General features: G+C 43.5%; 1 protein-coding gene across 1 annotated transcript in view; it reads left to right on the top strand.

Annotated features, from left to right (window-relative positions):
• Positions 1 to 16255, top strand: part of AGBL4 (ATP/GTP binding protein like 4) — a 1451937-nt gene that overhangs the window by 1332808 nt on the left and 102874 nt on the right. Inside the window, exon 8 of the mRNA XM_025357747.1 lies at positions 11341 to 11452. Coding sequence (XP_025213532.1) covers positions 11341 to 11452 — 112 coding nt within the window. The remainder of the gene's footprint in view (positions 1 to 11340; positions 11453 to 16255) is intronic.

Raw genomic sequence — 16255 nt, 5'->3', positions numbered from 1 at the left:
CCACTCAATCCTACTACTGCTCCAGGCCAAACATCCCCAAAGCCTTCCAACTTTTCATACGTAATCTGAAATCCATTCCCCTCTCTGTCCTTCCTGCTGTCCTCTGAACATGTTCCAGATGTTTGTCATTGTCTGTCTTTGAGGCAGGGTGTCAAGGACTGAAGGACATCATTATAATGATAATAGTGATGATGACAGCTAACATCTATTGAGCTTTCCGAACCTGGCACTATTTTAGGCATTTTGCATTTGTTGTTTCATTTAATCCTTAGAACAAATGCATCATTATTCTCATTTTACAGATGAGGAAACTGAGACACAGGTAGATTAGGTACCCCCTTCAAGTTCATAGAACTAATTAATTCATGGAGAAGGAATAGAACAGGGTCATCAGAAGCCTCATTCTGGGGACCACTCTTCTTCTGATACAGCCCACATGCACACATTGCTGTCTGACATTGAGCTCTCCTCAGCCTAAATCTTTAAATTTTTCCACTTGCTTTTCTGCTAAGCTACAACTCCCCCATCTTCCCTTAGATCCTTACAAGAAGCCTGTGGTGTAGGCAAGGCAGGAATCACTCTCCTTCTTGAAGCAAAAAGGAAACCAAGCCACAGAGAGGCTAAGTAACTTGCTCAAGGTCACACAGTGAGTGAGCCACACAGTTAGTTCAGATAAAGCCAGAGTGACAGCAGGGGCCAGACAGACCCTTACCTCCCAGAGACTCTCTCCTGCTTTATGTAACCTGAGTGATGTTTCTGTGGAGGCTGAAAGGACACTGGGGCTGGCAGTGTAATCAGGTGTCTAACCCACAAGTGCACACCGCCAAAACCAATTATTCAAATGAGCTTCCCAGCCAGGTTCCACGGAAAAGGCCAGATGGCTAGATGTCTGTGGAGGCAGCTCCTCATCTCTGTCCCTGCAAGCAGCTGAATAGCAGTTCAAAGTTAGAGTTGATAGCAAGTTGATCTTAATAATTGATTCTACAGTGAAGACAGGCCTCTGAGGAGACAGTAACCCAAAATTAGTGGCTAGGGAGTCTGAAGGAGCAAAACAATCTGATAGAATCAAGAACTTCATCATTTCTGGTCCTAGTTCCTAAACCACTCCTTGAATAGTGCCAGTTCTTTATGTAGAAATCCTTCGGCGGCTCCCCATTGACCCTCAGAAAGAACCAGAGCTCTTTAGCCTGGTATTCAGTGCCCGCACAATGGCCTCAAACTTTCTTTTCAGCTTCCTCTCCCACTGTCCACCTTGCCCCTTCCTGCATCCACTCCCATCTGTTCCTCTTGCCTTCCTGGGCTCTTTCCATTGTCTTAAACCAGCCTGCTCTTGTTCACATCTGTGCTTTTGCTGGCACTCTGCTTCCACTTGAGAAGCCTTTTAACTGTTTCTTCCCTGTCTTCTTTTTTCCCTCTCCTGCCCTTCCAACCCACCAACCCATCCCCAAGCACATACTTTGTACCATACACTGGGGAATATGAGGTGGGCTTGGCCCCTGTGCTGCCCTTAAGGAGTTCACAGTCCAGAGAAGAGATAACTGTGCTGATGGAGGGAAGCCCAGGGATTCCCAGGTTGTGAAGTCACTGAGGAGGCACCTCTTAACCCAGGCAAAGGGTTGGGATAGGGCAAGTCAGAGAAAATGTCTGAAGGAAGGGCTGTGTGAGATGAATCTTGAAGGGTGAGTGGGAGTTGGCCAGGGGAAAAGAATGGCAGCATGCTCCAAACCAAAGGAATAATTATAATAAATAACAACACAGTAATATAATAATACAAAATATTAATTGAAAGCATATAGCTGCCAGACACTATTCTAAGTGTTTTATATGTAGTACTTCCACTAGAGATTTGGAGTGATAATTAATCATACTCCTGCTCCTACTTTCATCCTATTCCTACAATTTAGAAAGAGATACAGGGATCAAAAAAATAGGAGTCAAAATATTAGCTGTATTATTGATAAAAGCAGGACCTGGAAGGCATCGTCTATATCTGTGGCCAAACTTGCCTCCTTTACTTCACTTCAAAATTCAACTTTCCCATCAGACACAAGGAGAAAAGGAGGCAAGAAGCTTCCTAGAAAGCACACCATGTGGCAGAGAGAAGACCAGAATAGACCCTTCAGAATTCCAGATCCCAAAAACACATGCTAGGAGGGGCTAGGCCCAAACCAGCTCTGCTTCTTTTCTGGAGCTGACCATTCAGATAAGTTCCATCTCCTTCCTTGGGAAGAGAAAACAAGGGAATGGAGAAGAAGACCCATTCTTTTCATTCCTGAGGACTGAAAGTTACCATTGGCATTGAAAACAATGGGGAGTTCCTCCCGACAACCTCATGAACCTACAAGATAAGTCTTGTATTACCCTCATATTGCAGATAAGGAAACTGACACTCAAAGAGAGGTTAAGTCATTTGCCCAAGTACTGCCTTTAATAGTAGGAGTTCCAGGAATGACACCCAGAGATTTGACCCAGAGCCCTTTGAGTCTTGCTGCTTGAGCCCTGAGTGAGTGAGTGGAGATCCATGAGGAATGCCAGGTACTCTGGTGTGGTTGTTGCATGTGGTCCAGGCTGCATCCTACGTAGGGTAAAGTCTGGGCACCACACAAAGGAGCCAGCTAAGAGGGCGGGTGGAGGGTGGAGTGCAGCACAGGCTTGACAAGCCTTGAGACTTGGCGGAAATGCATCAACCCACAGAGGGGGCACCTTTTTGTTATTGGCTCACAGGCCCTATCATGTGCTACCCTTGCATGGGGTACAGATTGACATCATAGTGTAAGAAGTGTAGGAATAACTGGGGACCAGATTGTGAAGGATCCTGAACATCATACCAAGAGCAAACCACAAGAACAGTTAACATGTGTAGCACTTATCTCAATCTAGATGGTGTCCTGGGCATTTTACCTATATGATTTCATTTAGCCCTCAGAACAACCCTCTAAGGTAGACAAAATTCCCACTTTCAGTTAGAGCTAAGGCACAGAGAGGTTCAGCCACAAAGATACAATGTGTTGGCCAAGCCAGGGTTTTAGCCAGGCCGTGTGGCTCCAGAGCCCACACTTGACTCAGAGCCATTCTCAGGCGTGGTGCAGGTAGGTGAGAGCCTTGCTAGCACCCAGGTCTTGTGAAGACATAAAAGACTTTTATGCCCCCTTTTTTGTTTCCTCTGTCCTTTTTCACTTAAGAAACTGAAATGGTGAATTTTTAGCCTCAAGGGCCAGTGTATTCCTTCAGAAAATGTCCTCCCTCAGACCTTTCAAAAAGGAGTAAACTCCTTATCATTGTTCTTATAGAGAGAAAAATAATCCTTTGGTTCTGGAATGGACTTCCCATTCTACCCCTGAATAGCCGTGTGACCTTGGCAGACCCTTTCTGTCCTCTTGGCCTCAGATTCCCCGTCTTTGAAATGTGGGGATTGGGTTTTATGAAATCTCAGGTCCTTCCAGTTGGTCACTGACTCTAAGAATTAGATTTAAGTTGCAATGCTGGAAATCCACCTGAACCCAGTGTTTGTTGCTGTCAAGCAGGAGACAAGATGAATCCCTGGAGTATATGCTCTGTATGGGAAGGGAGAAGGCACTCTAAAGTCTCTCCTTACCCACTAGGAAGAATTTCTTAGGGTTGGAGATAATCCCTTTTCCAGATGTGATCTGAACACCCCTGACCCCAATCATGCCACCTTGCCAAAAAGGCCACCATTATAGGGTAAAGACCTTGCTGAATGAACCTTGGAAGAAGAAAAACTAAGTGCTCATCTTGGCTTTGCTATAAACCTTGGACACATCCAAGGCTGCTCCATATGGATGTGCAGTTTGTGCACTGTACAAATGTTCAGTGGTCAAGGGGTCAATGGGGCCTATGGGCTATGACTCTGCTCTCAATCCAAAGTCTGGCCAAACCAAGTGGCATTATTCTGTACTTTACCCACCCAGAAACAGCACCTGATTGCAACTTATTACCCTGGGTGGTAGGGGGCAGCACCTTTCGTCAGTTTGCATAAAGGTACATTTTATGTTAGTCTCTCATTTGAAACTTAGATTTACCATTTAAAAACTATAGATGTTGCATCTACCTCTCACTGCACATGAGGGATAGTCCCTCTATTAGGCTCTTACCTGACTCCTAGGACTGCAAAGACAAAGTATAATGGTGGCTAAGAACATAGGCTTTAGAGTTGGGCAGACTGGATTCAAGCTCTGCCTCTGTCACTTGTCCTTGCTGGACCATGGTCAAATCACCACTTCTGAGCCTCTATTTATACAGTTCAACTGAGAGTCAGCTGTGTACGAGACACTGTGCTAGCAATGAAGACCCAGTGACAAATGAAATAGAGTCAGTTGCTGCCCTCTCGGCACTTTCAGGTCTTTAAGCAAACAGATGAATTTGTCCTAGGTCACAAAGCTACTAGATGGCAGAACTGGGACTCAAACCCAAGCCTTCTGCCTTTGAAGCCTATGTTCTTATCCACCCTCCTCTCAGTATTCACAGTCCTGGTCACAGACATCTCCTCATCATGATGATCTAAGAAGGGATGTGAGGAGAATGCTTTAAATATCTTGGTGGTGGTGATGGAAAGTGGATGTATATGATTATCCCTTGTGTTTGGGACAAAGGGCACTGCCTGCCATCCTCCATCTACACAACAGCAGAGCCCAACCCACATGCTAAGCATTTTTCAGGGGCTGTTGATGACAGATTATCTGGCATTCTGACACGGGCCAATCAATAGAGCTGGAAGGTGCCTCAGGCCAGGGGCAATTGAATCTCAACCTTTTAGTGGCATTAAATAAAGCAATATTTATTTTGCTTTTGGTGCAAATATACCTAATCCAATCCAGCTCATTGGTAATGCTGAAAAACTGCTGTGTTTGGGGGACAATTGCAGGCGTACCTCATACGTCTCTGCTTGTCAATGCCACTGCTCCTTAGAGCAGCCTCGCCGTGCTCAGGGCAAGATTGATCAGGAGCCGCCAAGCTGCCTTTTTCTCTACCTTTCTTCAGAGGAGATGAAAAGGAAATCATAAGGAGGGGAATTGAAATCATTGCTCTCATTCTAGCTGCCATACTGCGAACAGGGATAAGGCATGATGTCCTTCATGAGATGGAGCTATTTATTTGCCATTTGAATAACATTCTCTGGAACCATTATATCTCTGCCATTGGGCAAATGAGAAAGAGAACAGGATAAGAAGATCAGACAAATGAGTAGCTTAGTGTCTCTTTTATAAATCACACAGACTCACAGATGGCTGGGGGACCTCAAAGGTGACTGTGAACCATCCTGTCATCAACAAGACCTGGGTTCAAATTCCAGGTCTATATCTTACTAGTTGTCAAGTGACCCTCTCAAGATCAAATCTTTCTTGGATTTTATTTCCTTATTTATCAAATGTGGATTAATAATACCTATCTCATTTGATTATTGTGGATGAGTCTAGTATTTAGTAGGTGCTTACTTTTCAAAATATATCTGAAAGTAACTATCTAACCCATGTTTGCAAACCTGCAAGGTGTTCATCCATGCTTTTGTTAATCTGTTCACTCATTCATTCATCCAATAAATGTATTGAATCTTCTCTGCACCTGGGTTTATAGTAGACAGTGTTGGAGTGGGGGTGGGAAAGATAACTCAGACATTATCCCTGCCCTCATGGATTTCACAGATTAGAGGAAGAAAGAAAAGATACTTAAGAGTATCTCCAACTCAAAATAAAGACATTATATATTATGCAGTCATGTGTAAATTTGGCCTCCATGTATTTGCATTTTCTAGAATGGTCCTAATGTGAAAGATTATTTCGCACTGGTACCATAAATAGCCCCATTCTTGTCAGAACGTAGGTCTTGATTTTGAGCTCATGCAAAAATTTCATCTTAAAAACAAATAACAGAATACAAGAGCACCAAAGAGACAGAGACACAGGGCAGGGACCCAGGATTTTGCATTCAGTGACTCTAAACTGGCAATCATAGGAGTGAGAGCTTGGCATCTGGAGGCCATCTTATGCATTCCTCTGTCTTTAGGCAGCTGCTTTTTGGTCCTGAAACCAGTAAAGAGAAAGAGCGTGTACCAGCCTTGGCCTCTTGTGCGTATAGTCAATTAGGGACACAAGCAGAACATACTAGCAGCCTGTTAAAAATATGCATAATTGCTGACCATTCTTGCTTCCCTAACTTTGCACATGCTATACTCTTTGCCTGGAATGCTCTCTCATGCCCTGACTCTTGGCAAACTCCCATTTGTGTCCCACACATCTCAAATGTTGAGCAATGCTTGCAATTAATGTTAAGATATTGATCATCCTTGATTAGTTGGTGTTTCATTTTAAAATTCTATCAACACTTTTCTTAGAATATTTTGTTTTCTTTGAATTTTAACTTAATTGGAAATATATGCTTCCTCCAAAGTCCCTTACTCTGGGAGTAACAAGCCCAGTTATTGATGCTTTAGAATCATATACTGAGAGAGCTGAAAGAGATCTCTGTGAGTAAAGCATAGCATTTCATTTTACAAATAAGTGCATAGAGCCTAGGGAGGGGAGGTGACTTTTCCAAGATGACATAGACATTGGAGGTGGAACCTGTACCCCAGGCTCCTAACCAGGGATCCTGCATCTTTACTAAGATGTTTTGTTCAGTAAATACTTAACCTATGGATAGATTGAGTGTCATTAGAAGCATTCGTTTAAAATCAGCTCAAAAGGTGCCCATGCAGGTACTACTCACTGAAGAATATCACAAATGCTTTAGCTTCTAAAAAGCTCTAGATTCCCTGAGGATTGAAGATGCCTTTGAATCACCAGTTACATTCTATTTTTATTGGCAGGCTGGATCTAGGAGTTAACCTTTCAGGATCTCTGACCTCTAACACTTTTCCTTCAGTTTTGAAGTTCTTTTTTGAATCAAAGAGGTTTCCTGGAAGCAGCATAGCCAAGTGGGGAGATTATGAGGTCCAGGGATAGGACACCTGAGTTCCAGTCTGGGCCCTTTAGAGTACATGTTATGTAGCCTCAAAAGAATGGCTTACCTTTTCTGGCCCTCAACACTCCCAATAGAAAATTGAGGTTTATCATGTGACTGAATGGTTGTGAGAACTATATCATATGAGACAGGAAAATGCTTAGGAAGAATGAAATGTTTGTTCAACAACTACTTCTTTGACGTCTGCCATGATCCAGGCTCTTTGTCAGGCACAGGAATACCAACATGAATAAGATAGCGTCCTAGCTCTTGAGGAATTCATGGTCCAATGGAGAAGCGGACTCAATAATTGCCACATCTTGTGCTGTAGCCACTTTGCTGGGGGAGCAACAGATGCTATGGGAGCAGAGGAAAAGCACCTACCCCTCATGTGCAGGGAGTGAACGTCCTCCTCTACTTCCTGGAGGAGCTGATATTTAAGTTTAGACAATTGCAGCAGTGCTACCATTATCACCACTTCACTGTCATCACTGGCTATCATTTGTTCAATGTTTATGTTTTTCTGATAATTCTGCTGGTCCACTTACAGACATGTATGTTCATGTATGCAATCCAGAAAGTCAGAGTGGTTATCCTCTTTATACCTATGATAAAACAGAAGCCTAGAGGTGCATTTCAAAAAAAGAAATTTAAAAAAGATCACACAGCTGGTGAGGAACACAGCCAGAACTTAAACATAACTGTAAGTCCCAAAGCCGCTGGTCCCCACAGTATAACCCTGTTGTTCTGTGCAACTCCATGGGGCAAAACTGAGAAGGATGGAGGAAGTGACTGGGAGACACATTCAGCTAAAAAGGAAAAAAGAATTTTCTAATGGAAGATTCAAGAATGAGATAAGCTAACTGGAAAGGTAGTGAGTTTTAGGTCATAGAGGTATCCTAGAGCAAGCTGGTGACCTGCCCAAGACAGTGCTGAGGACATTCCTATTTGGGGGCAGAGGAGAGGCACATAAGTAAGCACAGTTGTTTTATGATTATGTCCTGTTGGCAAGGGTAATATACCTTTCTATATATTTAGATGCTCAGTGAGGGCTGGAAAAGCTCTGTGAGCACAGCAGCCAGACCAATGATTCCCTCTGTTTGTTGAGCAGCCATTGGGAAGTGGACAATATAGGGGCCTGCCAGAATTTTCTATGAATTATTTCATAGGGCTATCTGATTAGGGATGCCTTCAGCTAAAGTTAACAAGGACTGACTCTAGCCACTTAAGCAAAAAGGGAATTTATACGAAGGGGCTTACAGAATCACGTAAAAACTGGTAGCCAGACTTGAAAACCAGAGCAATTAACTGAGCAGCTCTGAAGAGTCAGAATACTCTGCCTCTGTTCCACAGTGGCACTGCTGCACAGCACTCCCTGCTGCCTCACATCACCCAGTCCCAAGTTTACGTCCTGGGCAGGAGTGGCTGGTGCCTGAGCCCGGATTTCCTATTGCTACCATGGCTGCCGGGGAACAAAGAGGTAGAATCTGGCTGGCTTCCATGCAGGGAGATAGGGCACAATCACGGCCTCATCTTGTAATGATGAGGAGCAAACTCACCCCACCCAGCCCCCCATCTAGTAACAGTGTTAGATGCTGAGCATTCCCCAAAGAACATGGACAAATGCCTCCTACACTTGGGAGGGAACAGAGCATGGATTTGAACTCAGATCTGCCTAATTCCAGACTCAAGGAAGAGAAGAGGTCATCCCTGACCACTGCTGCCCATTCCAGCATCCTATGGACTGTGAAACTATTAGTCCATGCCATTCACATAGGACATAGCATAAAATAATAATACAGTACAATAGAAACAACAATACAGCATTTTTGAGTTACTATTATGTACCAAAACCTGTGCATTAGCTCATTTAATACTCACAATATTATCCTGCATTATAAATTGATATAAACCTGTAAGCTTATCTTCTTCCTCCTGCTGGATTATACATTTCTTGAGGTTAGAGAACATCTCTTATCAATCACTCTATCCCAGCAACACTACCATGGAGCTTGGTGTGTAGAAGGTTCTTAACAAAACCGTGATGAATTGCTATATTTAACTCTTGCCTCATCCTTGTTCCCTAAACCAGTCTCTCCTCCTTAATTTACTCATACATTCTCAAAAGCAGACAGCTTGCTTAAACTGTTTGTTCCGTGGAAGAGCATAGACATTAAAGCTGGACAGTCCTGGGTTTGAAGCCTGCTCCTCCATATGCTGGCCAAATTACCCTGAGCAGGTTTCAGATGAGTGTGGCTGTGAGGCTCTCTCTGTCTGTCCTTAATCACTTTCATGAGTAGCAATACTTCAGATAAGAATATTTAAGAACTGCATGGATATGTCTGTAGATCAAGGCACTAGTCACAGCAATGAATGTTTCCTTTCTGAAAGACAATCTAGCGTAGTCCGGGGAGAGCAGAGTAAGGAGAGCAATTGGTAAGATTTTGGACTCTGAGAATCAGGTTAACCTGAGCTCAAATTCTAACTCCATTACATAGTAGCTCAGTGACCTTAGAGAAAGTTACTTACATTTTCTAAGCCTTTGTTTTCTCCTCTGTAAAATGGTAATACAGGGCTTGTATGAGATAAAAGCGAAAATGAAATGAGATAATTCGTGTAAAGTCACATAGTAAGCACTTCTTAAATGTTAACTACTGCTGCACTTACCACTATAAGCTCAGAAAGAAAAGATGGCAGGAACTACATCAAAGGCTAACAGGAGTTATATTTGAGTGACAGGAAGGTGATGTTACTTTTTTTCTTTTTTGCTTTCTATGTTGAGGACCATTTTTCATTTGTAATAGTGATTTTATAGTCAGTCAATCCTCTTACCAAGCAATTCGACTTCTGGAAACTGTTCTAAGAAAAAAATTCTGAAATGTGGAGAAAACTTTAGGGATTAGAGTATTCATCAGTGCATTTTGAAAATAGTGCAGCATTGAAAACAAAATAAATATGCCACAGTGGGGAAATGGCTAAATGAATTATGGGGGTTCATATAATGGGATAATATGTCATATTATAACACTATTACAATGCTAGTTACAAAGAGTTTACTAACAAAGAAAAATGCTCATGTTGTAATGGCAAATGAAAACGGGACCCCTTTGCAAGTTCAAGGTCAGGAGGTAACTTGCTGGCCTAGAAGGCGAGCATCAGTGATCCCCTCTGTTTAAAGCACAGAGAATGGTTGATATCTAGGCATCACTGCTCTTATGGAAATCCTGGAACACACAGAACATTTCTTTGTGCGCTCCTCTCCACTGAGGATGTAGGGTAGGAAGAGTGCAGTCCATGATGAAAGAGGTTCTTGAAAAGCTTGTGGTCCATTTGTGGAAGCTCCTTCTCTACTTGTAGCTGGGAGAAATTTAGGCCTTGAGAGAACAAGGGACTTGCCCAGGGTCACATAGTACACCATCAGCAGAGCAGGGGACCTGAACTCAGTGATATCTCCTCTGCATACCCTGGGGGCATTATCCCACACTCACGAGGGATGGACTTGCCAGAGAGGCTAGGCAAGACGCTAGTGAAAATCTGAATGTGGAGCAAAAGGATGTTCCTGGAAGTTTCCACATTATTCTCCTCTGGTTCTCACTGAGACAAAAGTAGCATAGTGATAAGAAATGGGGTTCTCCAGTCCCTCCAGGGGCATTGAGGAAAGAGACATTTGAAAAGAGAAGGCTTATGCCCTGGTCTCCTCAAATCCACACATGCAACTGGCTCTCAGGCTCAGCAAAGGAATGGAAAGAACATAACCCTATGTAACTGGACAACTTGAATCCAAGTCCAAGTCTAAAATTTCTGGAAATCTCCAGTCTTCTGCTGTACACTGTCATGGGAGGTGAGGTGGGAGGAGACAAGAAGAAGACAAGAAGACCAGGTAAAATATGATTACAATTCTCTGGGCCTTGGCCCACACTTAAGGTGATACCAGAGGAAGTGGTAAAAAGGTGTTGGGTTATGGTGTATTTTGAAGGTAGAGACAATGGATTAGCTATAGGTGTGAGCAAAGAGGCATAATGGGAACACCAGTAGTTTTGGCCTGAGCATTTTTCTCAGCTGCAGTGTGGAGATGTGCATATGTGTCTATGGGTCATGTGTCTGTGGATGCTGACATGAGGCTACAAAGACAGAAATACTTTGGAATCTCTCTGTGACTCAGTTTCTTCCTCTGTAAAGTGGGAATTGCAATAGTAGTGACCTCACAGGGTTGTTGATGGCACTGAATGGATTAACTCATATAAAGTACTTAGAACTGTCTCTAGAAAATGATAAATGCTAGGTAAGTGACATAATCACTGCTCCTACTCCTAAGCATATTTTGACAAGTGAGAAGCTCAGCTTGTCCTGTCTATATTGACTCTTACTTTGGGTACTGCCTAGGTGTTCTTTGATGGGGTTTGATCTGAATCGTCACTGGCTGGATCCCTCTCCATGGGTCCACCCTACCCTGCATGGAGTGAAACAACTCATCGTCCAGATGTACAATGACCCAGTAAGTAACTGAATGCCCTCCACAGCTGCTGATCTATGGCTTGATCTGGGAAAGGGAAGCGTTGTATTGGAAAAGTCCACTAGAAGTTGCAAATTAGGAATACATAGCTAAAACCAGGGAGGCACTAGGCCTGCTCTTCTCTGAGTCCAACAGACCCAAGGACCTTCTCCCAATCTCTTTTCCTGCAACCTCTTACAAATAGTGGATTCAGTTGTGGAGGCCTGGTGGGTTAAAGGAAATATATTGGAGTGTATCCATATTTGTCAAGGATCTTTGGTTACAAGCTAAAGAAATACAACTTGAATTAGTATAAGCAAAGTAGAGAATGTATTAGAAGAATACCAAGGGCATGTCATGTAATCGAAGACTGTAAACTCTCTTCTTCTACACATTGGGAACATGACTGGTGAGTGTCACATCCAAAGGTTCTCAACACTACAGTAACTTATGCTCATTTTCCAGTTCCAGTTCCAAAAGGATTGTGATTGACCTAGTTGGGAGGACGTGCCCACTTCTGGGCAAGTCAGTTCTGGCTCAGGAGAAAGAATATGCAAGGACAAGGCAGCCTCTCTGGAACCACATGGTTGGAGTTGGAGGGTGGGTTGGTACCTGTTTTCAGAAAAGAGGGCCTACCATTTCAGAAGAAAGAAGGGGACATAGGCAGATAGAGCAATGGGTGTCCACACCAAGTTTGCTCCCTGGGGCAAGTTCTTGTTTGTAAAAAATAGGAGAAGACAGCGGAGTTTCATAGCTTAGAGAAATGAAGCAAACTACAGTATTCTGTCTTAAAGAACTATCGCAGAATGGGTGGGACAGACCTTTTTTTCAGGTTGGGGATATGGGAAGAGGTAGAGAAATAGAACTTTTTAATGACTATAGCTGCTTGAGAATGGAGTGTGTGTGTGAGAGCTGTGAGCTTTGCTTTACTAAAAGTGTTCAACTTTTAGTCATGTGTCACTAAAAGTGTTCAACTTTTAGTCCAAAAGGATGCACAGAGGAGACTCAACTGTTGGAAGACATTCTAGTGAAATTCCATTTGAGTCCCTTCCAACTTCAGTGACTGATTTTTATGGCCCATGACTGCTGTCAGGTGAGAGATGGTGATTGCTAAGACAACAAAGGTCACACAGTTGGGGTACTTCAGAGATGCACCAATGTAACCCATTCTGCTTACCCTCATTGAGGATCCCAGTGAAAATTTCCTGAATTAAAGAGCAACACAGGTATTGATCAGATTAAGCATTTGTGCTTAAAAACAAATGCATATATTAGAGCAGGGATTAATGAAAAAGTCAGTCCTGAGGTGCAATGTAATTTTCTTGGCTATGAAACTCAACTGTTATCTTGGTCCTCCTATGTGAATTTTGCTTTCCTAGGTCCTTTCACAGTATACCTTTTGTGTCACGGCTTGCATAACCATAACTCTAGGATATTTGCCTCCTTCCCCAGCTCATCCTTCTTTGTCTATAAAAGAAGGTGTGAACTGTGCTCACCAAATCCATATGCAGAGATAGAATGATTATGGTTTGCTGCCTTTCTCTAAGCTTTGAAACCCCACTGTCTTCTAGTTCTTACAGACACGAACTTGCCCCTGACCTCTCAATGTCATCCTGATCAGCTTTCCTTGCAGAGAGAAGCTGCTTCGGATTTTCTCAGGAAGTATCTGTAGTCTGCAGAATTCTGCTCTCCCAGGCTTCTGTGTTGACTGCAGTTTCCCTGATAGAATCGCAATACTTCCTTCTCAAGGAGAACAAGCTCCTACATTTTTTTTCCTGATTTGGCTGATAATAGATATTCAATAACTGCATGTTGAGTTAAATTGGATTGAACACAGAAAACCCTATTATGCCAAATGCAATATGGCTTATAGATGCAAAACAATTATTCCCAGGTAGGATGGTGAGGCACAGTGAAAAACAAACCCAAAAAAACATAAAAATGACATTGGACAGAGTGGAAACCATTGAACAAAGTGGTATTTTAGATAAATCCCCAAAGAGAGAAATGGGAGTTTGGGAGCAGCCTGGGGGAGGAACACAAGGGAAGTAGGTTAGGGTTGCTACAGAGGAAAAGGCTTCAGCATGCCATTGCTGTCATTAATTATTGATTTACTCACAAACAACTGGGCGCTTGTTCATGCTGCAGAACACAGATCCAGCCGGAGTGAGTAACAGAGATGTTAGGAAATGATTTGCGTCATGAATACATTGATCATCAGCTGGTTAGATCTTAGTAAGTACATCTTGGGCGCTGAGTTAGTTGTATAAGCCATTTTCTTACTGAAAGGCTACTCATTTATGCCTCAAGCAAGGGCGTGGAGCACTAATATAGGAGTCAAGCTGGCCTGGAAGAGGATCCCAGCTCCCTTGGTTCCTTCCTCTCTTCCCCACTCTCTCTTTCCTCACTCAATCTTTTACTCCACTTTTTCCTTTCTTCTTTACACAAATATTTATTTATATATGGGTTTTCTATGTGCACTGAGGTTCTAGTAGTGAAAAAGAAAAACCCCAACTCTTGCAATACAGTGGGGAAATAGACTTTAAACAAGTAAATACTGATAAATATATATTTATAAGATGTGTCAGGGGCTACCAAGAACAAAAGCACAAAGTATGACTTCTAGGTAGAATGGTCATAAGTCTTGGCTTTCCTGGGGCAGTTCTGGTTTACACCTGTTGTCCTGGAGTATCTTTTAACAACGTCCTCTTTTCACTCTCAAAACTGTTCTGATTTGGATGATAAATTATACACTCTCTCTAGTTAAAAATGATGTGAGGCCACACGCGGTGGCTCACGCCTATAATCCCAGCACTTTGGGAAGCCGAGGCAGGCGGATCACCTGAGGTCAGGAGTTCAAGACCAGCCTGACCAACATGGCAAAACCCGGTCTTTACTAAAAACACACAAAAAAATTAGCCAGGTGTGGTGGCACATGCCTGTAATCCCAGCTATTCGGGGGGCTAAGGCAGGAGAATTGCCTAAACCTGGGGGACAGAGGTTGCAGTGCAACATCGTGCCACTGTACTCCAGCCTGAGTGACAGATCAAGACTCCGTCTCAAAAAACAATAATAATAATAATAATAATAATAATAATAATAATAATAATGCAAAAACACCTAGCACAGTGCTGGTGTGTAGCAGACCCTCAACAACCATTACCTGGATCTGATTTAAATTCACATTTGACTTCAGACATCTTTGTGCCCAGTTGCAAACACTGCAGTGCCCTGAGGCATCTGCCTTAACAGCTTTAAGTGCATTTCTGCTCCTGAACTTCAGTATCACATACATAGTCACTCAACCCTGAACTATCTGAACTGCCAGGACAACTTCTGAGCTTGTTTCTAAATGCACAGCCTCACTCCTCCTGTCTAGATTGCCTTCTGCCCACAGAATCAACAAGCAGAGAATCAGCGAGACCCTCCAACATCAACTGTCATTCCTTCAGGCCCTGTGCTGGGTGCCGAGGAGTTCGCAGCCTGGTGGAGACAGACATTTACAGACAGTTATTCTAGATGCATTTATAGAGTGAAGCACAGGGGTTGTGGGAGCCCAACCCAGGAGGCAACACCTGAGCTGATACATGAGGGATGCTTAGGTCAGGGAGGACTTTCCAGGCAGAGGAAACAGCATGTGCACCTGCCCTGAGAGGGTGGGTGGCTTACTCAGGAGACTGGAAGTCATTCAGTGTGGCTGGTACCAGGGGCAGACAGAAGAGGTAGTTACGACACAGGGAGCAATCTAGACTTTATTTTCATGGGAATAGGCAGCCACTGAGGACTTTAAGCAGGGAATTGACAAATTAGGTTTGCATTTCAGAGAGACCCCTCTGGTGCCTGTTAGAAAAATAGATTTGGATGGTGCCAAACTAGAGACTGTGAGACCATTACAGCTTGCTGCTGTGGAGTTGAAAAGGAACAAGAGGAGTCTAGCGGTAATAAGGAGCCAGACCTAAGGGACATGGTGACTGTGGCTGATGGGAGGGGAAGGAGTCTTGCATGATCCCTGTGGTTTTCACTTGGGTAGCCAAGTAGTGTGGCACTTTGCCTGAGATGGGAACCCAGGAGGAACAGTTAGTAAGGGCCAAGTGACGCATTCATCTTTAGAGGTGCTCAGTGTACAGTAGACCTGAAGTGATATGTCTGGCCTGCTGGAAGGCTTCTGGAATGAGCCCTTCTGTGTGCTTCTAACCTGGCAGCAGGAGCCTACTGTCCTTGTATTAGTGATGACATTGACTTCAAAGGCTGCTTTCCTAGCCCTGTGCTCACTAAAATCTTACCCCTCTTGGGGACATTGGATATTAAATGATGATCTTGAAAACAAAGTGTTTAAACAGGAGGACTGCCCTGGACCTGAGATATAAAGTGTTTCATGCTCCACTCCCATGATAGCTCCCTGTGGACATTGTGGCCTGGCACCTGTTTGCCAGTTGTGATTGATTGTCCCCCAGGGAAAGGGTCTGGTTAACTCATCTCAGGGTCTCTGGTGTCCAGCAGAGACTGGACACCAGACGCTGAGCAAATGATGAAGCGAACCGAGAGCTTCTGTGACTTGGTTTTAGAAGACTTTCCTGATAAAAGGAAGAATTGAACCACAGACCCCTCCCCAATCTTCTCTCTCCCTCAGAATATCCCCTGATCCCACTGCCACCATCACTGTGCCCTCCTTTAATGAAGGCTCTGATCTGGTGACAGAGGTTTCCCTGCAACCTGCTGAGATTGTCCAACACTCCCAGGGATAGAACCTGAGATGGCATCACCCACTCCCATTCCTATGAGAGAGGATTCTGATCATCTTCACAT

The sequence above is a fragment of the Theropithecus gelada genome, chromosome 1 (genome assembly GCF_003255815.1).
Source record: "Theropithecus gelada isolate Dixy chromosome 1, Tgel_1.0, whole genome shotgun sequence".
Taxonomy (NCBI): domain Eukaryota; kingdom Metazoa; phylum Chordata; class Mammalia; order Primates; family Cercopithecidae; genus Theropithecus; species Theropithecus gelada.
Note: the sequence above shows the minus strand (reverse complement) of the source record. Positions and strands in the feature narration are given on the sequence as shown.